At 38.5% G+C, this 26,831-nt stretch overlaps 1 protein-coding gene across 5 annotated transcripts in view; it reads right to left on the bottom strand.

Annotated features, from left to right (window-relative positions):
* Nucleotides 1-26,831, bottom strand: part of GALK2 (galactokinase 2) — a 46,846-nt gene that overhangs the window by 6,216 nt on the left and 13,799 nt on the right. For 2 of the 5 annotated variants that reach the window (XM_082290883.1, XM_082290884.1), the window contains 4 exons: nucleotides 16,327-16,425; nucleotides 13,468-13,620; nucleotides 8,448-8,658; nucleotides 978-1,179 (listed from right to left, as the gene is read on the bottom strand). In XM_082290883.1, the coding sequence (XP_082147009.1) occupies nucleotides 978-1,179; nucleotides 8,448-8,658; nucleotides 13,468-13,620; nucleotides 16,327-16,425 (665 nt within the window). The remainder of the gene's footprint in view (nucleotides 1-977; nucleotides 1,180-8,447; nucleotides 8,659-13,467; nucleotides 13,621-16,326; nucleotides 16,426-26,831) is intronic. The other 3 variants (XM_082290885.1, XM_082290887.1, XM_082290886.1) reach the window with 2 other exon arrangements.

Genomic DNA, 26,831 nt, shown 5'->3' with positions numbered 1-26,831 from the left:
AAATGGCACTCAGGGAATGCGCTTTGGAATTGAGATTGTTTCCTCGTGACCAAAATGAGTTAGGAAGGAGTCCCAGCAGAAAGAATACTGCTAGGGCAGAGATGGAGACTTAATTGTATGTGGAAAGCTCAGACAGCACAGAGAGAAGCAGAGTGTCAGCCCCTGTAACAGTTAACACACTCATTTTTGAAATGGTGAAATGCTGGCCAACCTATCTGATACTCTGGACAACTTAGTTTTTAGTTGAAAAAATGCAAATAGCACTTGACTACATTTCATTATAATTGCAAGACAACCTAAGACTGTAAAACAGCTTGCTTATGCCCTGGAACTCCTGTGGCAGCAGTACTGAAATGGTTAAAAAAACATGAAAAAGGTAGATTTAGATTAGATATTGGAAAGAAATTCTTTCCTATGAGAGCCACGAGGCACTGGCACAGGTTGCCCAGAGAAACTGTGGATGCCCCATCCCTGGAATTGTCCAACACCAGGCTGGATGGGGCTCTGAGAAACCTGGCCTGGTGCAAGGTGCCCCATGGCAGGGGAGTTGGAATGCGATGATGTTTAAGGTCCCTTCCAATCCAAATTGTTCTATAATGCTATAATTATAAAAGGTACAGAAAAAGTAACAGTTCAGATAGAACAAGTAACATGACGTTTTAAGAAAACCACTTTTGACTTCTTCTACAAGTTACAAAAGAGTAGCCAACAGTCTCACGTAACACTTGTGACGATGAGTCAGTCCAAAAGCAAAATCTGTAATAAAGCCATAAACTGTAGCTTTCATCTGAAAGTATTACACAGATGTCAGCAGGGAAACAATTGACCATGTAATGTCCCTGCAGGAGATTAATTTTGTAATAAGAGACAAGAATACTTTCATTTTAAGATTGCAATAGCCAAGGATGTCATATTTTCTCCTCAATTCGAACCGTATTCTCCACAGACAGTTACTCTTCCTTGTGGTCAGAACTTACAGGCAGATGTCGACCAGCCGATCCAGTTCAGGACAGCTGCACTCATACATCTCCCTGCAGCTGATATGGCTCTGCTTCATTAATTCTCCCAGCAGCTGGAGTGCATTGGCAGGTGCTTCACTGCAAATCTTCTTGAATTCCAGCACTCTGGCAGCCTCACTGTACACGTGCTTTGCACGCTGGTGTAACTTAAAGGTGGAAACTACACAAAAAGAAAGCTGCATTACTGTTCATTACAAAAAGAACATACAAAACAACAGAATTGTGGCTTTTTAGCAATTCATCCTTTATATGAGAACTCTCTAAAAAAGTCTAAACTCTCTAAAAGTCTTCTGCAAAAGCTCACCTACATCTTCTTTAAAAGCCCTAATAAAAAATAATGTTTAGAGTTTATCAAAATGCAATGTACACATCTTTTTTCATTTTGACAACTTCATGCACATGCTGTGTTTATTTTCTGTGCCTCTGAACGGGCTTGGTTTCTCCTCTGACTTTGCAGCAGCAAGGCAGAAGTGCAAGGGTTGGCAGCAACAGCATTAGGGCATTAATCTAAAGCTTCCAGGTTTTCAGTAGCAGCAGAACAGAGGCAGAAGAACACCTGGAGGGTCCCCAGTGCCCTGCAGGCAGCTGTCAGCCAGCAGCTGCTAGCCCAGGGCCTTGTGTGTGGCTGCTCCAGGCCAAATCTGCATCAATTATGGAACTGTGCAGATGGACCTTTGCTTGAAAAAAAACCCAACCACCAAACCACAAAAAACACCACCCAGGTTTTTCTTTTTTTTTTATTTTTCTCAACAATGCAGGCTCACTGTGACTGTAAATAATACTGGAATAAAGGTACAGGGAAGAGAACAGGTGCTTTCACTTTGGTTTTCAGGGGTTATTTTTGGTATAGGTTACTTGCCAAAGTGTTAGTGCTGCCTGTGTGGATGTGAAGAGATGCCAAGCCCAGACAGGTACTGATTAGTACTGACCTACTAAGATCACAGACTAGTGCAAGGATTTTGGCTAAGCTTTTTCTATTGTGCCATAAAAAATCAATTCCCCTGGGAATGGTCAGGGGGGTGCCCAAACCTGTGTGGCCATCAGGGTAGAGACCTCCATCAAGCCTGAATAATGGGGCATAAAAAGGAAGGAGATGGCTGTGGTTAAAGACTCCACAAGCCACCCATATTTACAGGAAGGTTTGGTTTGCAACTAATATCTGAGACTTGAACTGCTGTTCCCAAGCTTGTGCTGTAGTTTATTGTTTTCCTCTCCCAATATAGTTCTGTTTGCTTTAATACCATGGCTACTATTTAGGAAGTATTGTTCACCAGAAGCATGCCTGACATAATTTAATTTATGACTAAATTGGCTTGCTTGAGCTCTTTGGGTGGTAAATATTAATGGACTTTAACCTCTATATGGAGCACCTACTGCACTATATTTCCTTATTTTAGCAGAGCAAAGCCTAGTTAGAACACTTCATCTTCTTTCTGCATGTAAATTCTCCTTTAGAGTGAGGCTTCTCTCTCTATTCAACTCCTGATCTCTCTTGCTTTCTAAAATGGCTGATAAAACACTCAGAGGTAAAAGGAGAAGCAAAATCAGCCCTGTATTTAAAATAGAACTTGCTGTCTGACCCAGACCCACAGGGTTCCTACTTGGCTGTTCTGTGGAGACTGCCAAGTTCTGGAGCCACTTCTGACACTTTCAGCAATCTACATTTGCAAATATATGTAGACATCTTCCTTGAAAGACTGGAAATAAAATTAGGTCCAGTATGAAGTCTCTCGTATTGTACACTCCAGACAGCAACCCTTACAGACTAAAACTTCATCAGCACCTCTATAATGCCTTTTTATTTCTCCAGAGTATTTCACAACTGTAGATGCTGAAAATAGTGCTGAGACACAAGTAGTCTAAAATGAGACAGAAACATTTAACATAGCAATGTTCTGCTACTGCTGATACTGCTTCTGCTCCTATTTATTTTGTAATTCAATACAGCCTGCTACTGAGAAACCCTGTGCTGTTTGTCTTGTGAACAGGCCTTCTGAAAGCATTTCAAACTAGGACAGAAATGAGAAAATTGAGTGCCCCCCAGAAACATGGACTTGAGAATATCACACAGGAAGAGCATATTTTGGTTTCTGATTTTGTTGCTGCTGGAGTTAGTTTCACTGTGTTTTGCAAAGTGGTGCCTCAGTACTTTTGAACGCTGAAGAAAGGCAGCTTGGCCTGTTTTTAAGGATGGTTTCTCTTTAAATATTCTTTTCTTATGAAGCATTGTTTGAGAGCAAGGAGATTTCTAAATGTGCATTCGTTTAGGGAATATCTAAAGTTGCGTGAGAGATTGCCATAGCTCACCCTCTCTTGTAAATCACCATCGAACAGTAGTAACCCAAAGAATGAACTGAAAACATGTCTGGTTTCAATTGTCGGGCCACAGACTTGCCAAAGGCTGTGATTGATTCGGAGACCACCCTTTGGTAGAGCAATGCTCTACTGGCCAGATTACCTTCAAACCTCTGGGGCTGTGTTGTGCTCGCCATGGTAGGAATTGGCACCCAGAATGGGCGCTCGGCTCTGGCTGCCAGCCAGGGGCCCTGAGCTGTGTCCTGGGCAGCGCTGGCTCCCAGGAGAGCCTCTCGGTGGAGGGGGAATTTGCTACCTTGCTCCAGCCTCCTCTCACTGGGAACAGGCTCCTGGCAGGCAGCAGAGAGTGGCTGTGTGCTATCTGCTGGCTCCTTTGGGGACCTTTACCAAATTAGTATCGGTTAAAGGTTGGGATCCTGACATTAGCTATTGGTCTGTTATGGGCAGCATTTTATTTCCAAAAAATTATGTTTGTGTTTAACAATTTTTGTTACAGCTTGCTTTTCTTCTCAGGCAGTTTTCTTCTCAGGCAAAATTATCTTCAGGGCAGCAAACAGCTCGGTACTCTGTAAGTCTTATTCTAAAATAATGGAATGATTCATATATTTTCAGCTTTCAACACAAAACACAGCCTCTGATAATACAGAAACCTTCTTGTATCTCTTCTGTTTGGATGGGTAGTCCAAACAAACCCTCTCTACCTAACTGAAGATAGAATACAGATGATATTTCCAAAAGTTACATCTATATTAGAATCTGTTTGCTACATCACAGCTTGTATATTGGCTCTTCCAATTTCCTAAGCCATGCTCTGTCACAGTTAAAAGAAACAAAACCAGAGGGTCCACACCTGATTAGTTTATATCTGAGCCAAGGCTGGAGTGCTCTGAAAGAGGAAAAGATAAAGCCCTCAAAGAAACCCTTGCAGGGCTGCACAGAGCTGGGTTACATGGTCTCACCCTCTGTGGTGCTCAAAGGAGAGCATAAAAAGCAGGGTTTAGGGAACTAATGCCAGATTCTTAAATCTGTGGATCCTTAAATCTACTATAATGTATGGAATTAGGTAATTAATTTGACTGAAAATGTAAATATACTTTCCTAATCCACTAAACTATAATAAAGGCCTGGTTTCTCCCACTTCAACTTACTTCTGAGTTCTCTGAGCTTTGCTCCTGCAGAGGATTTCTGTCAGGTCACCCATGAACTGGTACATTCAAACCACTTACAAACCACTAAATGCCCTTGAAAGAATGGTGCCACTTTCCAGGGCACCAATAGATTGCACTGCAGCAAGAACCTGCAAGAACCTTCCAAGTTGCTGTGACCCAGCAGACTAATGTTAACGAAAGCTTGTCCAAAATCCATATAAAATCTCTATACAAACAAAAATCTAGGCTATTAGTCCCAAATAATTGTGGGTTAACTAAATGTAACAGAAACGTTTACTGTGGATTTTCAACTGTATGGTCATATTTTTAATTTTAGCTTTACAAAAATTGTGCAAACCTGTCCAGTCCATTTAAAGGATATTTTTTTTTCCTGTATAAGTAAACGCTGTGGCTTCTCAGCAACTCATATTATTTGTTACAACTTCAACTTCAGCAGATTCCTTTCTTTAGAGGCTTCCTGTACAATTCTATCTGACCTTTAGCTAAACACCAACCTCTCCAGGCTATATATTTTTTTCTAGTTGCTTTGGCAGCTTCTAAAGATACATTTCACTGTAGATTAATGAGCTGCACATGGCTGATGGGACTGTTAGAAATTTACAACCGGAAAAGCTCACGGACGCGCAATCGTGTAGGGGACAGTTTCTAGCACCATTACCCACGTGGAATAGTGCCCTTCTCTGTTAGGCATCCTGCTGATTGAACATGATGAGGTTGAAGGTTTCTGGCTCATAATGTATATAAGAAAATGCTGCCAGATGGCTTTAATTTGAGCCAGATTGTGAACCCCTTACTTGAAGTGGGGAACAGTTACTCTCCTGGGACTGCTCAAGTAACTGTTTGCAATCTGGCTCTCTGAAAGTAAACCAGGGGACGAGTCACCGCTGGATTCGGTGACACATTTAGCAGACACCTGTTTTGAGATTGTGATAACTACTGGTTTAAAGTGATTTTTCCTCCAGAGGAATGATGGCTTTAACAAGGCTTTTGCAACTAACCTAGACTCTTCAGTGCCTGTGCCTACCTGTGGCACACCCCAAAAGCCTCCATCCTCCAGGTATGGGATCTGCCTGGAGCAGCCACATCTCTGTTTGTTTGGTATGTCCCAAAATTTCTCCATGACATGGATCAGGGTGAGGCTAAACTAGGAACCTGGACCCTTGAACTGGAAAGTGCTCTCAGGTCTTTCGGTTTGGAGGTGTAACTTCTGGTCACACAGGGCATCTACTGATACAGAGAGAGCTTTTTGTACCCCAGAGCCGCCTGACAGAACACCCAAGACCCCCCTCACCCACACCTGCCTACACCTACACCTACAGTGCAGGGAGTGTGGAAGCTGCTCCTGCACTGAGATCACCATCAACGCCCATGAGTGGCTGTTCAAGCACCACTCGTGGATTCGCAGCACAGATTTACAGTTCTCTTTCCAGGGGACAAATAGGAGTTAAACAGCCAAATCCACACAGCAAATGGATGCCTGCTTGTCCCATGGTGATTTCATTTTCAGGTTTAAATGTCAGAATTAGATTAAAATTTTATACATGAAAAGGAAAAATGGGTTTAAAAAATACCTCATTTAAGAAGAAAAAACATTTCATGGTTAAAGGAATACATGTTTTACAGGAGAATATCCTTTTGTGGTGAAGCTTATAAATACTTAATGTCCCACAATCACCACACACTACATGTTCTGTGAAGCACTCGAGTCCAAGCCAAAATTATGGCACAATGCATCTTAGAAAGTAATAAATATTATTTTTCTAGAGATGTTCAGAAGCCACAAGTGCAATCCGTGTGTAAACATTTGCAAGGGAGCTTTAAACTCAGGATTTTGAGTTGGCCAAGGAACAACTGCAAGAAGTTTAGAGAGGCTTTATAAACCATCTGTACTTCTCCAAACGTGGGGAACGAATGGACTGTGCAGTGGGGAACTGCAGAAATCCTTGAGTAATTGCCTGTAAAAGGGATGCAGAGTGGCTGTGTGCTTCCAGACCTGGCCTGGGACTTGACCAAAGCCAGTCCATACCATGTTCCTTTGAGATTTGGAGTTTTTATCTGGTCATCCTTACACACTGATAAAACTTCATGTAAGTATACAGTACAGTCACTGGAGGAGTAGAGGAGGGGAAGCTAGACTTAGGGCTAAACCAGTATGTACAGAGCACTTTTAGGTCCTTAACCATGAGACACAATGCCAGTACAAAATCATATTTGTAACGATCCCTGGGCATGAAAAGATCCCCTAAATGTTGTGGTTTGTTCTTCATGTTGAACAAAGAAATTCAATGAGGCTCTGAAATTCTCTGCAGAGGTTACTTATTTGACAGTATGTTTTCTCTCTCTCACATGAAGAAGCCAGGCATTGTCATTAAAATAGAGTGGGAAAGTAGAGGGGAAGTAAGAAAAATGTTTTCTTCAAACAGCCCCTGGTGTTCCAAAGCCAACAAAACACGTAATTTGCATAGTGTGTAACAAAACCAGCAGATTCAGATTCTTTCTGTGTCTGTCTTGTTTCTTCTGCGTAAGTTTTACAGAAATCTGTTATTTAATTTTATATTGTACATGCAAAGAGGCTTTCAGCATAATCCTTTTTAATTGGTCTTATCAAATGAAATCATGGTCATGCAAGTTTAAGAGATTCTGTTCAGCAAACATCTGCAAATGGTATTCAGAGCTACAGTATAAAATTTCCTTTGGGTTTCTTCTATAGCTTTTATGTCTAAATTTTTCATCTAGATTTCTTTTTGGAAAAAAAATCAAGATAACCTGTATAAACAACTCAGTTCTGCAGAACTGTAGAATTTTGTTTTATAAACCAAGTATAAGGAGTGTAAACATCTGTAAGTTAATAGTCTTGCTTTGCTTCATGAAGGGGGAAGTACAGGGACAATGTAAGAGATTTACAACCCTGCAGTTTCCCATGAAAATGCTGCAGAGTGCAGGTACATGGTTCATATATTCCTCATGTACAGACAGTACAAAGTTATCAAAACTCTTTCTATGGAGATAGGAGCTGGCTTGAGATATCTTATTCCATCCTGGTATCCTCTGGCAGTGTAGTTAGACAATAAGAGCATCTCATACTGCCTGACACCACTGGGATGCAAAACAGGTTAAAGATTCAGGACCTGCTCCTTGGTCAATATATAAAATTTACAATCACTCCAGATGGACGGATTATTTAAGTAAGTGTCAGTATAGATAGATACATTACAGATCTTTACACATAGAATGTATACATTCCTGAAAGCAGTCTTGGGAAGGACAGGCAAGGATGTAACTTGGCTCCAAAAGAATACAGGTATTAAGGCTACAGAATGGAAAGAAGGAAGAAGGATTCTATGTAGTTCTTACAGAAATTCTGATCTCAATTGGAAACCTGTTATGAAAGCAAACAAATTACTTCATAAATTCTCTATTTGGTATTATTAGCAACCCTACTATATGCATCCAGGATACACGTGACAATGCTCATGACTACATGGTATAATCCTAAACAATAATACATGGGAAATACTTTAGATAGTGAATTGTTCATCTCCACCAACATCTTCCTAAAAAAAAAAAAGAAATATTGACAGTGACAGAAACTTTCTCAGGAGAGATCAAGACTTGCTGCCCAGTGCCTTTTTTAGGAAGTGCATGTATTTATCAGTTAAAAACAGAAACACAGGCTCATCTATGCTAGTCTTGAACACCAGTTAAGTGATCTGCTATTTCCATAATTTTGGAAACAGTTCCATCAAAATCAAAGTTTGCTCTATTATAAGTCAAAAGTTAGAATGAAAATACCAATTGATGCTGTTATCAATTCTTTCACTTCCCAACCAAGATTTAGCCAAGTATTCTGGCAAGACTTCCACTTGCACTACTTATTAATGCATAAACGTTTTATATAACACAAACATTGTACAGTAAACCCCCCCATTTCATATATGCTCACCATCTTGCATGTTTTGACTAAGGATCTGAGAGCGAAGCTCCTCCAGGGTAATTCCCAGGCATTTACAAATTTCCTCTGCACTGTAAGGCTCAGGATGTAATACCTCCTCGACAATGGTCAGCATTTCCTCTAGGCTAACTCCTAGCTTGGTTTGCACATCGTGGAGTCTCAACATTTTTTTCCACTCCAAGCCTTTTGACTTTGAGAGAAGCTAAAATTAAAAAAAAAAAGAAAATAGAAAATATTGTTCTTTTCTGTTTAAAACTATTAGTTGTCCATAAGTATCTTTAAGGCCCATTTTCTCTTTTCACTTCTTCATTGGGAACCATCAGAACCTACTTTCTATCAGCACAGAGCAGTCAACAATTATATTTATTACAAAGGTCTGTGAATAACACATATTCTTCCCTCAAATCAGATACTGTCTGTAAAAGCCCTACTGGCATTATTTGTGTGGTATCAAGTTAGTGATTTATCCTCTTCCACAGACTTTGTTACTTCAAGCACTTACTAGACTTTTACAATCCCATCTGGACAACTGTTTATACAAGTGCTATGATGTTGTAACACTAAAAGTCCTTAAAAAATCTATTTCCATACTATTAGTATTTGCTCTACCATTTCAGTTTGACATTTCCAATATGCTCCTGGAATTTTCTGGTGAACATCTGAGGCTGTCATTAAAATCTTTTCTTGTAATAGCCTTAAAAATACGATCATAAGATTTGTGGGGAGAATAACTGTAACCTTTCTCAATCTCTGGAGTTTTAAGTAAATTTTAAGTACCTTCTTTTTACAACCAATTTAAAGGAACTTTTGAGCCTTTACAGGAATGTTACAATGTTGGTCAGAATCTATTCTGTTCCCATATGGCTGCTGTGATATTAATTTGTTATAGGTGGACCTGCTTTGCCCTCTCCTGGCAATGGTACCATGCTTTGTGTATCTTTGTGATGTTTTGACAAGTTACTTCAACACACCAGAATCCTGAAAGGCAGGATGTCCAACAGGCTTTTTTCTGGAAGGCTGCAATACGTTGATGCTCCCATGTGTCTAATGAAAGTGGTAAAGCAGCTTTCCTCATAAGGTGATATATTTTGATGTCATGAATTATAGAAGAATAGTCAGTGGTCATTGACATACCAACTGTAATTTCAAGATTACAAAGTAAAACAAAGGTTAGCAGGTACACACCAATGTCACTGTACTGTGTTCATAGGCATGTGGTGTATCTCCAGTGCTGCACCATTTCAAGTGAGTTTAAAACTTCTAAATCAAGCTGTATGTTTGGAAAGAGTTTCAAACCAGTGCAGCAAGACCAGGGAATGAAATCATTTATCTATACAAATCAGCATTCAAACCTCTCATTAAAAGGGCCAAGATTTCACCCAGGGTGTTTTATTCTTTTTAATAAGCACTGGTTTTGATGGAGATTGGTTTGAAATCATTTATGTCTTGATTCAGCAAAGCCATTTAATTTCCTGGGTTAAAAAAGTCATGGGATTTGCATACATGTCTGAAAAGTATTTGCCTTGTTTTGTGCAAAGTTACAGGATGAAATTTAAGCAGATCTGCTGCCCAGCTATCTGGTGTGGATTCTCACTCTCCTCCAACCGTGCTTTTGCAGGGGCTCTTCCAGTTTTGCTTTACTGCAGTATCTAAAAATTAACTACTTTTGGTGCCATCTAGTGACTTGCTGGGATTTATGTGAGGCTCAGCAGAGCAAAACAAACAAAATCCTAATCACATACCTCTGCTGTCATTAAAACACAATTTTATATGTTCAGTGGTAGAGAAAGAAGCAGAACTGTTCAGTGCCTAATGCAGAAATCAAGGTGAGAGAATTTTTTTTGTAAAATATTGGTTTTCAAAGACTATGAGTACCTAAAACTCCACAGCCTTTATGTAATTGTATTTTAGCTTACTTACTGATAAGTTAGAATAAAACTTACTGCTTCGTTTTACTTAAATATGTTTTATGTTGGTGCATGTTTATGACATGCTTTTGATCTGTTGCTAAATGAATGGAAATTATTTTTCTCATGCTTTTATCCCAGTATTCAGCATCCCCTCTACTTTATTACGAGAAGTTAAACAGAATTTAAAAACAACAATATTCTATAAGGCAACAAAAATTTTTGTACTTCCTTTTTTAATAAATAATCCCCTGCAGAAATATGCCACATGCATTGTCACATCTGTTCCCATTTCTGTACTTCAAGGGAGATGCTGTATTTCAGGCAAGCTGACGACACTGGGGTTTTACAGGTCAAATGGAAACTGACCCCGTTGGGCCAGTGGGCATGGCTTTGCTGGAAAGGTCTATCCTGCTTATAGCAAAGTTTGGATTCTAACAGCACTGGGAAAAATATTATGGGCAAACAGAAATGGTTTTTGAAAACAGTCTAGCTGCAGCAGCTCAAATTGTAATGGACATGGGACAGAAATGGGGAAAAAAATCCCATCTCTTTAATGTACAAAAAGTAATCCCAATACTGCTCCCACAGCTGGGTATTTCCTTGATGATCTCTGACTAGATGGATTAAATATGTGGACATCGAGCAGCTGGCTCTTAACTGCCAGGATATAGAATCTGTGGGCTTTATTCTTCTTTATTGTTCAACATAGGCACACTGGAGAACTGCAAATAACTGAGAGGAAAACGTACTTGGTAAATGATGGGACAAATATAAATAAAAGAAAGTCTGACTAGGAGTGCGTCCAGGAATACTTGTACAGCAGCATCACTTCCTTGCACACTACGTTTCTATAAAGCCATCTGAGCATCTGTGCCCATGAGCTGCTCATGGCTCTGCAGCTGCAGACACTGCTGGCCCCACAGGACACTGATGCTGAAGCAGGGGGAGCACGGCGAGCAGGTCAGAGCTCGGAACGATGAGGGACAACTCCACTCCCTTCGGAAGTGCGAGTGCTCTGCAGGACGCAAGCGTCTGAACACATTGTAATGGAGCACAGGAGAGCACTCAGAGGCTGCTACAACAGAGAAAGGGAAAGAAAAAAGCAAAACAATGACTGTCTAGAGGGAGGGGAAAGGAAGAGAATCTAAGAAAGATAATTTGCCAGGGTGATCAAGAGCTCACTTGCTGTAGGACAGACTGATACCAAAATGTTCTACACTAATGCCAGCAGGAATATGTTGTGTTGGCATCTTTACCGACAGAGATTTCTGCAAGCAGTATGAAATTCTAGAATTACCTAAAGCAGAAGAGGGGGAAAAAGCCTATCCTAAGGCACTTACAATGAGAATTTCTTTTAAAGCACTATTGCAAGGCCCAGCATGTTAGTTCATAGTTCCATTAGCTTAATGGTGCTTAAAAGACTTCCCTGTTTCCACTTACATACCTGCCCTCCTTCACCCCACTGTGACCTCTTCCTAAATGTATTTTTATAGTGTGTGCAGCTTTCCATCTGGGTAGCATATGTGTAAAAACAGACAGGTGTATGTTGTTAGTCTCCTTACAATCAAGCATCTGCTAAAAGTACATTTTTAGAGATTGCATCATAGCTAACAGGAATGTAAAAAAAAAGATGTTTCCTTACTACCCCTTCAGTTTACTGCACAGGACTAATAATTTAAAGTCATTTAGAAAACTGTGATTCAATTCACAGAGTCTGGTATATGGAACAGTAACTTCAAAAGCTCTCACAGCTTAATGCACTCGTTGCACAGTGACTTTTAGAACAGATTATCTGGGAAGGCTCTCTATTCCTTATGCAAAAAAAAAGAATTTCCAAAAGAAGCCCTTCCTTAAAAATACGTATTCTGTCAATTATCAATCCCAAATTATAGATTTATCAGTTAGAACTAACAAATAGACTGGTTCTTATCTTCCTTTTCTTAATGGCTAAAGAATCTTCTTATTAACATCAGTGACAACAGCTTTAACTGTGGTCATTGGTGCTATTTGTTTTACCATGTCTTATACACAACTGAAATGCAACTATTTCTTTTATACTTTTATACTTTTAAAACACATTTTAAAAGTAATCCAAAGTTTAGCTTCCCTCCTCAAAAAATATCTCAGCAAATTATTTTATAATACAGTTTGTCAGTGTCTGATCATCTCTTCAACTACTTTTTTGGCACCAACTAAAACTTGTAAGAAATTATTTTTTATAGAATCATGATGCCAACAGATGTTCAAAGTACTTTTGCATATTGATCAAATGTTCTGTGGCAAGAAGTTCACGCTGCATTTTTCAAAGCTTTCTTCTAGACTTTGTGACCCACATTCTGTTCTTTCACACAGCGCCCTATGTTGGGTATAAATGCAGTGAATCTTTATGCTTGCTCATCATTTACTCTTATCAAAGAAAAATGTACTGTCTTCCCATAAAAACTCAAATCAAACCCTACCTCTACATATTCCTGATCATACAAAATCCAGAATTAAAGCAGAACTTAGATTTCCCCTGTTCAATTTCCATATGTTTCAGAGATAATTTCAAGCTGTAAACTGGCAGTACAACCTAAATGTTGGGGTTTGACTCAAGCCTGTTTTTAAACTTTACACTGACATACATGCTGCTATTCAGCATTTCTAATATTACTTCCAGGCCTCCAACTACTAGCTTGGATGTTCTCTAAATCCTAGAAAATACACATCTATTGCCATATATACATATAAACATGTGGCCATGCTGGTTGCTTTCCATTATTTGTCATTATTCAGCTTTAATTAGAAACAGTCTATCGTATTAACTGGGAATATTTTTTTTCTGAAAAATAGACTTATTTCCTCTAACAAAATATAATACAAACCAAATTTAATAGAACTCAATCTTCTATATAATCTTCTATATAAGGACACAGTCCTTGCAGTTCCATTAAGCTCAGCAGGAGTTCTGCTCCTGCAGATGGAAGTGTCTGGTTCTGGAAAGAAAAATTATACAAAGAGTAGCACCTAGCCAGGTGTTAAAGACACAATTGGTCAGAAGTGGAAGAAAGCACATATTTAGATGAAGGTTTCATTAGAGTTTGACATAAGCCATGTGTTACCTTTGTAGCCAGCCGACACTCCATTACCCTAATATTGTAATGAGAAGTTGCTGCTTTATTCATTTCAACACAACTGTTAGCAATAACAAACGTTGCTCCACTTGGAAGTCTAACATCAGTTGCCCTCAGTGGACTGAACTCTATCAACTTGGCCTATTGAAAGAAAAATGAATGGTTAGTTTTAATTTACTACTAGCTAACAGTGCACTTAGTTCTATAAATCAAATGCAAATTTGCATGTTTTTTCTCTTGAAAATCCAGGGACAGTTAAGGAAGGAAAACTGACATGAAACAGCAAGAAAAGAGGTTTAACCTCATTGGTCAAGTTACACATACATTTCAAACCTTTCCCTGTAGCTGGATTTTAAAATGTTTCCATTAAGTCTTTGGGTTTTTTCAGCATTTCACAGAACCCCACCCAACCTATTTTTCTTGCCTGTTTAAGACAACAGTTTCACTTTGATCTGCAGAGAAGTACCAGGCCTGGCTGAAGCTAATGTGTGTGCCACTAGAAAAAAGGGGCTTCGCATTCCCTGCCCCTTCATCAATGTCCATCTCCCCCTCAGTCTCCTGATTTTGCAGTACAGCAAGATTCACTGAGGTACAGTATAGTCCCAACATTTTAGGACTCATTTGAGACAGTGATCATGGTACAATCAAACAAAGAAACTAAATAAAACTATATATAAGGATGTAGTTGTTGTTTCCTCCTTTCTGACATAAGAGACTTGCCTTGCCTCACACATGCTTACACAAGCTGTGTATGATGTTCCCAGCATTTGTGACCTTTACATGGAATAAGTTAGGCATCCATTAATTAAATAATTCAGGATGTAATGTAATCAAAAGATTAAATTCACATCTGGTTTTTCACTGGGATAAGTTGTAAATCATGTGCCCTGCTTTGGCTTCTTAGAATAGACTGTAACTCTGCAAGCAGGGACGTCTTACTGGTTTTGGCATTGTTCACCCTCAAGAGTTCCTTGAGCAGCTAGAGTGCTAAATAAACAATGACAAATCTCCTTGTACATTATGTACAGCATGTGTGTTACTCCCTGCCATTGAGATTCTGGACCCCATCACAGAATTACTATCAAGACAGACAGACTTGCTTACATTTAAATATACCCTTTAAGATCTGCTACATTAGACTAGAACGTACCACTAAGCTGGTCTAGTGTCCTGACTCTGACAGTAGCCATAAATGGCTATTTAGGGGGAATATAAAAATAGAACATGTACAAAGCAATCTTTTCTTGGGGTATATTTTTCCAGATTCCCATAAGCAAAGATCACAATGGTTATACTTACACTGGAAGAAACATCTGACTATATGTTGAATAGCCACGTATAGGTTAATACTCTATTAGTGTATCCAAAAAGGTCTTTTTTTAGTCCTTTTAAAACTTCTGCCTTCCACAATGTACGGTATTTCTCAATTTAACAATGAATGTCTTGGAAAAAAACCCAAACATCCTTGTTTGTTTTTTACAAGCTGCTTGCTAATGTCATTGTGTTTCTATTAGTTCTTCAGTTATGAAAAAGATGGAATTCTCCATTTACCTTCTCTTTACTCCTTTAGGGAATTTATAAAGCTTCAAAGTATCACCCTCAAAGCTTGTTTTCCAAGCTGAAAAGTTTTAAATTATTCAGTCAATGCTCATATAAAAAAAAATAGCTTTGATAAACCTCAGTGTCCTGTACTGTACTTTTCTTGTCTTTTTGAGGTGGGAGGCTAGAGCTGCATTCAGCTGCAAGTACACTGAAGCAAGGGTATTTTCTGGTTTGTTCACAATTTATTTTCTCATTTTTTTCAATATTTTCTTTGTCTTTTTGGTTACCACAACTATATATCAGAAAGGCTTCCACTTACATGATCATCTCTGTGTATGGCAGGAAAATATGCTGCTTCCTTTTTTCCTTATTCATATAGCTGTGTTTTTACTACTAACAGTATAAACATGAAGGAAAGGTGTAGAGTAGGTACAAGTGATGTGAAATTGCAAATACATGTGTCTCATGATGGCATTAAATGTTTGGTGTAATTCTAAGAAATAGTTTTTGTCTGTGTAAGCTCATCGAAAAGGAACAAAAGCTGTAGAGATATAGTGCCACAATTATAAGGAAAGTAAAGGTTGTCATGAAACACAACATTAATTCCAATAAAAGTATTTTGACAGGTCTGAGGTTTGAACAGTTGCAGTCCTGTGCACCTTCTGGGACAGTGGATGAACCTCACTGTAAATTCCACTGCAAGCACTCATGCATAACTTGGCAGGTCTGTTTATCACAGCTAGTTCACCTTCTGTCACCACGTTTAAGACTGCTAAATGCCTTCTACATCAAAATCCAGCCACAGAATTGTCTGGAATTAGCAAAACTGGTGAAAAAAAAAGTCTCCATTGTCTTTGTAACTGAACCTGGCAAAATTTCCTAGAACTGTTTGGTTATAAGAAGTTTCAAGAAAGCATTTTTGTAATAATTATCCCATTTGCACTGAATACAAGGCATGCCGACCATTCAGCTTTCATTATATGGGAAACATTCTAAGTTCAGCATGAATTAGTCAAATAGTGGAACCTAGTGCTCTTCTAGAGTACATCTTTTCCCACATCTTTTCCTTCCTCCTTGCTATTTCTAATTTTCCTCATCTTATTCATTCAAACTTGTCCTACTCGATTGTACCCAAGTTCATAAATTTAATTCCTGATTCATTTGTTGTGTACTAATGGTGCTTATACTGCTTACTAAGGAGTTCCAATTTCTTGTCTTGTTTTTCTGCTAGATACCAATGAAGGCATTTTTTGCTTGCATAAATTAACATTACATTGTTAGTTTAGATTACAAAGATCCACATACAGTTCCTTCCTCTGCCAAAAAAGAGATTGACTGGTCCATTCCTCCACCTTCTGTGCCAATGTAACGTTCGCTCTTTGTGCAAATTTCTGCAAGTTCCACCTGGAAAAATATTAATATGTGAACCTTCAGCCATGGTTAAGAATGATAATTTTATTCTGTTTACATATTAATTAGTGGTGAAAAAAATGAAATAATGACAAGAGTTCTGAAACCATTATCTCTTACACATCAAACAGTGTAAGCTGGTATCAACCAAGACGCCACGTGGACCCTTTTCCCTTTTGTTCTGAAGCAAAAAAGAACGAACTACTCAGCCTCGAGAGGACCCACCACAGCCAAATGCTTTTCAGAGTATTCTTGTTAAGACACTTAACTGTTGTTTAGTGTCCTCCCACCTTCCTTGTGTACTTCAAACCCTTCCATCCCAATAGCCAATATTTTGTTGATTTAATTAGTTCAATCCATCTACATGTGAATCTCAGTAGCTTAATGAAAAATGGCAAGTTATTACTCCATATTGTTTTAATGTACCAACTCCATAATCAGAAATTACTCCAAAACTGTTTCTCACTGTAGATATTCAAGTCAGTGATGCTTGTCATTTCTCCTTGACATACTGTACTCTGTTTATCTGAACTAATTCATAACTATATGTGATGTGCATTCCTTTGTGACATTTTAGGCATATCTTTGTGCATTCTAATACCTGCAGGTCAGAGGATACTATGGGAGGGTGGAATATCACTGTCATAACTGTCAAAAATAATAACTAACAGTAAAACTTTCAGCTATCAGGCCAAGTCAAAACAAAACACAAGAGAAGCCTCGGAAAATGGTCAAAGAACACAGACTAGTCAAAAAGAAGTGGGTCAAAAGGAAAGTATTTGTGTCCACCTGTTATGACCCCTACCAGTTTGTTTTTCTAAGCACAAGGTAACCAGAGGGAAGATGGGAAAAGAACTTTAGAAAAGCCACAGGCTGTTTTCCAGTCTGGTGGCAAAGTCAGATTCAGATTCCACACTAAGGATGTAGCATTACGAGGCTGAAACAAGCTAACCAACGAGACAGGGACATTAGCCAGCACACAGCTGTAAAAGGCAGCAGATAGAGGCAGTAAATCACAATGCTGAGAGAGGTATGTGCAGGGTGCCTGCCTGCTTGCTTGCTCAAGTTCTGTAATGGCCCCACTGACACAGCTGTAAAATTGGTGCTTAGATGAATGTAATCAGGCTGAACTGTTTGCAAATGCACAACCAACCAATTTACTAAGTTCACAATGCAGTTATGGCCAATAAGCCTTAGGCTGATAAGAACAAGTTATCAAAGGAACATTAACAAGGTTACTCTAAAACTATGCAGAGTGGACCTCTTTGAATCAAACATGGTAAATGACCTCTTACTAGAAAAAGACCACTAATGAGAGAACATCGAAAGTACAATCAGCAAAGAGTCTCCTTTTCAGCACTGCCTTTCCTTTGTGTATGTTAAAGCTGAGCTGAAATAACATTTCTTTTATTTTTCTTGAGAAAGTATAGAAACTTCATGCATTTTGTTGCTCTTTCTTTTCAACAAAAACCATCTCCCAGGTTCATCAAAATTTGTTTTTCCTCCCTGTCCCATGTCCACTCAACTCCCATTTCCAGTTTGAAGCTCAGATCTCTTCATCCCATCAATGAAAGTTTAACTTCTAGTTACCATATCTCCCTGCTCCACTATGAGCCAAAAATAATTCTGAATGAAATGCTAATGAATGTAATGATGCTTTTTTCCCATTTAATGCTAAAATACTCAGCAACAACTCCACAGAAGATAACAAACCTCCACACACAGCAGTCTCTAGATGCTCCCTCCTTTCTACATATGAAGGTGTGCCTATTTACAAACAACTGTTTCTGGGACGTGGGAATGCCTGCATGTTTCAGCTGAACCCGCCTTTTGTCCCTCTGAGAACTCAGTAATACTACATCCCTAATTTTTGCTGCCACTGGCAGGAGCTTTCAGACTGGAGCTTATGAGTGTTACTCACTGGATGAGAAAACCATGCCGGCAGATGGGTCATGCACACTCAAGTAGGAGCTGTGGCTGTGCAAACCTGGCCTGAAGTACAGCTCCTGAGGTACTCACAACATATATTCCATTCTTGGGCACAGCTGCCTGAGGTATTACTTCATTTGCAACTGCCAGATAAAGCTTGACAAAGTCAGAAATTAAGCATGTCACTCTTCACTTAGTCTGGCTGCATCTCTAGCTCCACATACACATCAGCTACCACTTGATTGCTTAAATTGTTTAGACTTTATGAGCCTGAGCTTATTAAATAAATATCAGAAGTCTTGCAGAGGAGGAATGTTAGCAATTAGGACAGTGCCACTCCCCTGTCCCTTTACAAGGTCTAGTGAACTGTGCCTGGATGAGTGCCGGGCCTCGCTCGGTGCCGGCTCTCCAGCTGCCCAGCTGCGTATGCCAGGCGAGCAGCACTGCTCCAGCTTGAGCAACTTCTGTTTTGAAACTTAGCAAAGATTGGCAGGACCACCAAGTTGTAACTGGCAAGGGTTGCAAAGAACCCTCTCCACAAGACAGCCCAAGGCATCCCTGAAATATTATTTGGTTTCTAATTTAAACAGGCCCTTGCTGACACAGGCTGGCCTTCTAATACTAGGATGAGAAGCATGTGAATGGAGAGGAAATTGTCGTCTGTATAGAGAGCAGTTTCTACTTACTATTGAGACAAATGGGCAAGTGTTTGCCTTCTTGCTAAAACAAGTGAAAGGGCAAAGTTTCATTGGAAACTAATGTGAAGACTAAACTGGAGAGCCTTGTGTACATATTTGATACTTGGAAAAGGATGGTCATATGAATGACTGCAACAGTGAACTGAATTTTAGGAGGTCTGGGCTCAATTTCTAGCTCTACATTAAGTTTCTTGTGAGTCAGGGAAAGTCTCTTTAATTCATCATGGCTTCATTTCCTCAGTAAAATGAGTATCTTCCCCCTCTTTCTAATTAGTAATTGCTACTTGGGATTCTTACATGATAATGCTATAAATAGTGTGACTTCATTACTAGAAAGTGAAAAAACCCACATGTTACTACAAAAGTTCTTAGAGTTTAGGCTTCCACAGAAAAGATCTCTAAGGAAAAAAGTCTGTGAGAACCATGTAATAAAAGGAAATAACTTTTGCCTATCTCAGAGCAATGCCTTGTTTCCATTCAACTTGCAACATTCAGAAGCTCTTTAGGGCAGGGACAGTCTGAATCATCTGCTATTAATATCTTCTCAGTGTATGCCTGACCTGTAAAAATACAGAGCTTCTTGGATCCAGATTTCACTGCACAATTTGGCAACATCTCAAATGTCTGTCTGAACAATAGCTAGGCAGGGAACACCTTGCTTCTGGAGGCACCACAGTTCCTGCAGAGAAGTAACTCAGAGCATTCTCACAGCCACATATAGGGGGACTGCACCCCAGGCGACACCACAGCAGCACCTGTCAGGCTGGTAGGTCAGAGGGGGCCCGACACTCCTTGGTAGACTTTAAGATCCAATTGTTATGTGTATAAAATAAACAATGTTAGCCCTGGTGAGTTCTGCAGAAGTCCTAGAACAGACTTGCTCACTGTTCTAGGCGAAGGCAGATATTTGTTCCTCATGAAGCACCATGAGAAATACAGAGGAAGAATAAACCCCATCTGCACACAGACTCCACTTGCATCCCACACATTCTGATTCATATGAGAGATCACTTTGAGCCAGCCACAAAACATAGCTAGTTCTATGCACTCAATCCTTATTAGCATGCTTTTCCATCCCTAAAGGAGTATTTCAGAAACAGTAGTAAATCACGATTTAAATCTTCATAGAATTTTACATAGTTTACTTTAAAAGCATTCCTATAAGGCTGCTGTTATCTTCAATTTAGAGACAGCACAGATACTTATATGATTTGTTCAAAGTCATGTGAATCAGTCACAAAGCTGAAATGAGAATTCAAAAACCTCCCTATTTCCAGTATTGTAGCTTATTTTGTAACGAGTATGATCTCAGGGAAACGATTACAGGGTGCATTTAAAGTCTATTCATATGGTGGTAATGAAAAGTGGAACAGAAAGATCCTAAAATCATATTTAAGATGGGTCTGAACAGTAGCATTATGACCCTGTAAAGAAATTACTTAGACAAATTAAAAATTTCCTTAGCTCACCTACTCTGAGATCTACATACTGCCCTCTGAATTTCTGTATTATTGTTTCAGGAAGTTGTTCCAACAGGACTAACTAGACCAGGTGAACAATAACTATCATGCAGACAATAAGTCCTAGGCTGTCATCTACACTATTAAACAAGCAAAGTGATATATTTAACATAGTAATTCAAAAAGCTCAAATATCAGGAGATGTTTCCTTTCATCTCATCACCCTGCAAAAAAGCCCCAAAGAACCCAACAACCTAACCAAGAAGGGAAGTGCCTAGAATCACAGAATCACAGAATATCCTGATATGGAAGGGACCCCCAAGGATCTTTGAGTCTCTCTCCTGGCCGTGCCCAGGACAAGCCCCAAAATGCTGCCATGTGCCTGAGCACGTGCCCATGAGTAAGTAAGGGACTGTCAGCTAGATAAAATTCATTAAAATACTTGAGTCAGAATAAAAATGTAGAATATATGACAATAAAAGCAGTCTCTGTGGATCAAACCAATGCCACTTCTAGTCCTGCATCTTGTAACTGAAAGTGAGCTCTTAGTATGGACCAGAGGCCAAGTAAAGATTATATTTCCCCAGGACTTTATATTTTTATGGAGAATTCCCTAGACTGAATGTCAGTTCTGCACCCTTAGTTACCAACAACAGATTTCTTACATATTAATTTGTCCAGATTCCCTTTTAACTCATGCATAATTTTAACATGTAGATCATCCTGGAACAAGGACTTCCACACCTTGTCAGGTGAAGAACTCTCACCTTTTGTTGATTATTATTGTGTACCTGACTAGCTTCATTTCATACCTGCTGGCTCTAAACACTTGAGGGGCACAAACAATTGATTCCCATCCACTCCATCAATTACATTCATCATTTGATGGATCTCTGTCACTTTCTCCTTTAAGTGATTATTTCCAGAGAGTCCTAACATACTTTTATGGTTGTCGTTCTGTACCTTCAATCGGTCCATGTGGCTTTTTCCTGAATCTTTTTCAGTTTAACTATCTTGGTTGGTAAGAAAGAAGAGAGGCAGACTTACAGCTTTTCTAAGACACCTTAGAGAAAATGTCACTGTATCATTTGCAATTTTAATGTGACAAATGAGCCACATAAAACGTGTGTTAATTAGTCTTGACATAAGCACATTGTAATGCAACCTCAAGCAGTTCAGCACTACCATTCCACCTCCTTCCTTGAGGTTACTGTCTGGACATCAGGAGAGATTATGTGACCGTGTCTGCCCCTCCTGTGCAAAGTCCCTTTGTTTAAAGCTGGCAGTGACGTGGCTGACGCAAACTGCTCCCTTCTGCTGACTGTAGTGAAGTCAGTAAGTGCGGGTAGCTGGGATGGAAGCTGAAAATACCTGAAGTTTTTCCAGCAATACCCCGCGCTGCTTCACACACTCGCTCTGTTCAGCCTCTGAACACGGGGGAGGGATGAGTGTAACGTGACAGCAGCAGTAGCTGTAGGTGAGTAAAACCTTGAAGTCTCCCTGGTGATCTGTCAAGAAACACTAAATATTGCAGCTTTTGAATGCCAGACCAAATATCATCCATGCAAACACAACTTTTATAGCTGTTGGCAAGTATGCGTGCCAGGTTGGCTGTGCTTCCATGGGAGATGTTTAGAATCACTGAGTTTCACGATATATTAACATGGGATTTTTTGTTGTTTATCCAAAAAAAAAAAAAAAAAAAAAACAAAAAAACCAAAAAAAAACCACAAAAAAACCCCACAACACAATAATTTAGAATATCCATAATTGAAACAATACAAAGCCACACCACTAGGAGTAGAATCTCAGCACATATAATTTACTAACAAACAATTAAGCATTAAGAAATTGATGTAAATTAATTACTTAAGGAAGCTGCTTTCAGGTTTTAGACAATATTAGCTGGAGCACTAGGAAAAATCTAAAAGTAACAGTTTTCAAAATGTATTTTTTTAGGTTGTTCCTTTTGCAAAGCTTAATCCTAAAGTCTGTCCAGAATATATCTTACTGCAGAAGGTAACACCAGTCTGTCTAGCAGGCAACTGGCCCCCCTGTGCAGACCTAGGCTTGCTTTTGATCTAAGACTCTACTAACTACCCCTGCTTTTTGTTTGAAACAATTTAAAGTTCTCCCTGATAAGGAGCAAGTCAATCTTGGGTTACAAAGAAAGAAATTACTACCACTTAAATCCATTTTATCTTTGAGTCACAAGATTTCCTATCCAGCGTGCAGAAAATCTAATCTGGGAAATCATATCAGTGGAGATATAATTTAGTCTGACAAAGAAAGGTTGTGATTTTTTATTATTACTTGCCTTATGTGTAGTTACTCTAGATGGAGAGATTTCTTGTAATAAGAACTCATCAGTAGCTCTGCATCATGTTACCTTGGTTTGGATTTTTAATGGAAAAAGTGAGTTTTCAGTAAAATGATACTTTTCACTAATATGTGCTTTTCTCTACTTGTTTATGTTTCAATATGAAACACCTCAAATTCAGGTTTAGATTTACTGAGTCTTTTTGGTCTTTCAAGTCAAAAAACTGATAAATTATGAACCACGCCATTCAGCTCACTTGATTCTCTGTTGCCCCATCATTTATTTTACTTTCTATCATTTTGATGTTAGTGATAATGAGCATGAAGGCCTAAATGTAGAAAGGTATTTAGACATCCTAGGAATAACAAAAGTGAACAGATGATCACATACTTATTAAAAAATCCCTAAAAATAGAAACCTAGAGAATTATCTGAGTGAGAACAGATAAGGGAATTTCACCTTTAATAGTCCTCTTGCTCACAAAGAGGCCAAGGGCCAACTGCTCTGATTTTCACTCATGCAGTAATGGGTCTGGACAGTGTGTAAACTGTGACAGAATTTGTCCCTATATAACTGTCACTGTTAATAAGTTCCAAACCAGTGATCAATCCCTTTCAATCTCACACAGCCCTTTAAAGAAGTAAACTTGTGTAAGAGTAAACCCCTTAAAAGAGTAAGACAATTAGTGAGTAGGAGACAGGCAAATATTTGTTAGTAAAACAGAATTAGTGTTGCTTAGTATTTTTTTGGAACAGCTCACCCTACATTACGCAGAAACTTGATATACACACACATCCAGAATGACAGCAGCCAAAATAAAGCAATCTTCTCCATAAAATGATAGTATTAAATTACATCTGTCCCAGTGGTTTAATGTAGTTCATTTTGGCCAAAGTAAAGTGTGCTGGATTTTCTGTAGACTACAGTGCAGTAATAATGGTAACTAATCTTTAAAATTAAAAAAAAAAAAAACAGTTTTCTTCCTGTTTTAAATTTTATTGTTCGTGAATGGAAGCTCCATGAAGAAAATACATTTGTTAATATAAGTTACTTTTAGCACTGTCATTTTCAGTGCTCCAGAATTCTCTTCAGCATGCAAATTTAAGTAACTGGAGTATTTAAATATCTATTCAGTCAAAAGTGCTAGGCATACATTTACTCCCTCTATGGAAATCTAGTAATGGTTCCCCAATGAACATTCCTTAATGTTTCAGCAAGTTTAAGCTGAAAAGTCAGACTCAGTCTGCTGCTTTCCTTTACCACAAATAATGTTGGTGATTTAATGGCAAATATAATGTAGATTTTCTGTTACATTCTACAGAGTTTGGTTCACAATACACAAGACTGAAAATGAAGAAGAAACATTTACAGATAAAGATGAGTGTTTTACAATAAGAAGGAAACATTCTCCATCATAGAACATATTTAAACTCTAGTTAAGCTGTCATACTGTTTTTCCAATCTGTGCACATTTTATATTTATGTATATAGGTATGAAAATAACTTCTGAAATATAAGGCACTATGTTTCATTTAGGAAGGTATAAAATGATGCCCAAATTTTTGAGGTTATTTTTACCACCAGGAATGCCTTTATTTTTAATATCTTGTCTTGACTAGGAATAGGTTGCTGAAAGTTACCATCTGCTTCCAGTTTGCACATAAAATCCCAATTAGCTGAACTTCATACATGTTTTGCAAGGTAATTATGCTTACTTTTTTCCAAAATGGGAAAATATTTGTCAGATAGTATCTGGATGTCCTCATAAGCACAGCAATCTTAGCTTGACTTTGTCTGCCCCCTAACATGCTCAAATAGAAGGTTATCAATTTGGTTGATGAGAGATTATGGCCTTTGATTACCACTGCTCTAAAGTACTGTGTTTCCCCTTGATTACAAACACACATAGTCAAGCTTAACAAGTTAAAGAACCCTGGTTTTTTTAATTCCATAGGGAGAAAAGAACTTTAGCATTTCTCTGTATTCATAGTATTTTAAAATACAATATCTATGTGCCATTTTTCATGTGAACAATTTGGTTTCTCATATATGAAAACAGCCATATGTGCTCAAATAACCTGAGCATGCATCTATCAAAGATTTTTTGATAGATCAATAAAATAAATTATAAAAAGGAATCTTTTTAAAAGAAAATAAAATCAGCCAAGTTATTCATTTCGAAGTCACACTATCAGTATGGGTCCTCACAGGTTTTCTTGCCAGACAGCTAGGGATTAGGAGTGGTAAAGGGTTCAACTCAAGCACTTTCCTTATTTTATAGAGGCTTCAGAAACAAAGTAGAAGGGATTCCAGTTGGCCTGTCTATTCTCCCACTGAAATCAGTGACATTAGCAGGTATAGTAACTGTTTAAATACTGCTTTAAAATGTTTGACACCCACACTCAAATTCATCTGAGCCATAGTTTGAGAAAATTGAAGCCCATGGACACTGTACCATTACATATTAGATTTAGGTCCTTTATTTACTCTGACTTAGCTTTTTCTCAGTCTAGATAAAGGCAAATATGATTCCACTTCCTAAGCTCAACATGTCACATTAAATTAGATAAACCCTATTCACTTTTCATCTATTCTTCCCAATAAGTATGTGCACAGCTACCCAGCCTTGAGTAACAGAAAAGATGTTAAGGTGGCTGAATAGACCTTAGTTTCACAAGATCTAACATTTGGACAGCAGCATTATCATCACATCTTTCAAGTAAATCCAGTTACTCAAAGTCCTAAGTGATTTTCTTAATTAATTCCTACCACGAAACACAAAGCTGGGACAGTTTAGAGCATTATTATGTTTCCTTTACAAAAAGTATCTTTTCCTGATGAAAAGTTATAAAAAAGATTGATTTTATAACAGTGAAATAAAAATCACTTTAAAATTAAGAACTACTAATAGTGAGCACTGCTGCTGTTTGAGTGATGCCAACACAGCCTTAGACTGGTATCCTGTTTGGAGGAGAAAAATGGATTCTTTTTAAAGATCGCATTCTTCATTTTTCCATCTTGTTATTTGAATGCTATTGCACTGCTGCAACTGGTTAGCACTGCACATCTGGCTGAATTGTCTTGAACTGGTATTTTCCCTAACTATTGTGTATGTGTATGATGGGTTTTTTAAAAAAAAATATTGTATGCACATTGAAACAATACCCTATTGCAGACTGCTACACACAATTAGTGAGAGCATTTTTTTTTTCTGATTTTGTTTTCAGTGTCAAAAAAGTGCTATTTTTAAAGTTAGCCACCATGAAATTCTAGCCATGCTTTTACAATGTTTTCTTATTCTGTGGGGTTTTGGGTCTTAATCTCCTAGGCCCGAACTTCACACTGGAAGTGTTATCTCATAAAAGCTCTAAATTTCAATGACTTTTACTCTACAGCAACTATTTTAAACTTACATTTATCAGGAAAAAGAGCATATAACTAAAATATTCTCATAAAAATAGTTTCACAGAAACAAAACAGATAAATGTTCCATTCAGTAAAAGGTCAATTTTTCATAACTTTGGCTACAGAAGCCATACGATTCAGCCAAATTTGATTCTAAAGCCAAACGTTTCCTGTCTTCCTGCTACAAACCATCATATGAAGATTTTGCAAAGTCCATCAGACTAATGAGGGGCAAAAAGTCAATCTTTTCTCATAAAATTACCATCATAACCAAATATTGTTACTTATAAATACTACAATTTACAACTTTCACAACTCTAAAGCATTTGGAAGAAAAAGATGGATGGGAGGGGTAAAGTGGTATTTCTTGTTTAAAATAAACACATAAATATCCAGAGCCTTAAAAATGCAAGGTCCTGGTTTGCTTTCTAGTAGAAAGGATCTGGAAAGCCCCTACTTGTGCTCAGCTAAGAATTCCCCTGCCATGGGGGAGCTCCCTGCTGATGCAGAGCCAGCAGGACTGGATCCTGCACAGATCCCATCTGACACCAGCACAGGGTGCATTAGGAGCTGGCAAGAAGTGGCCAG

Source organism: Coloeus monedula (genome assembly GCF_965178545.1).
Source record: "Coloeus monedula genome assembly, chromosome: 14".
In the NCBI taxonomy this organism is placed as follows: domain Eukaryota; kingdom Metazoa; phylum Chordata; class Aves; order Passeriformes; family Corvidae; genus Coloeus; species Coloeus monedula.
The sequence above is the reverse complement of the archived record's forward strand: the minus strand, read 5'-3'. Positions and strand labels throughout refer to the sequence as shown.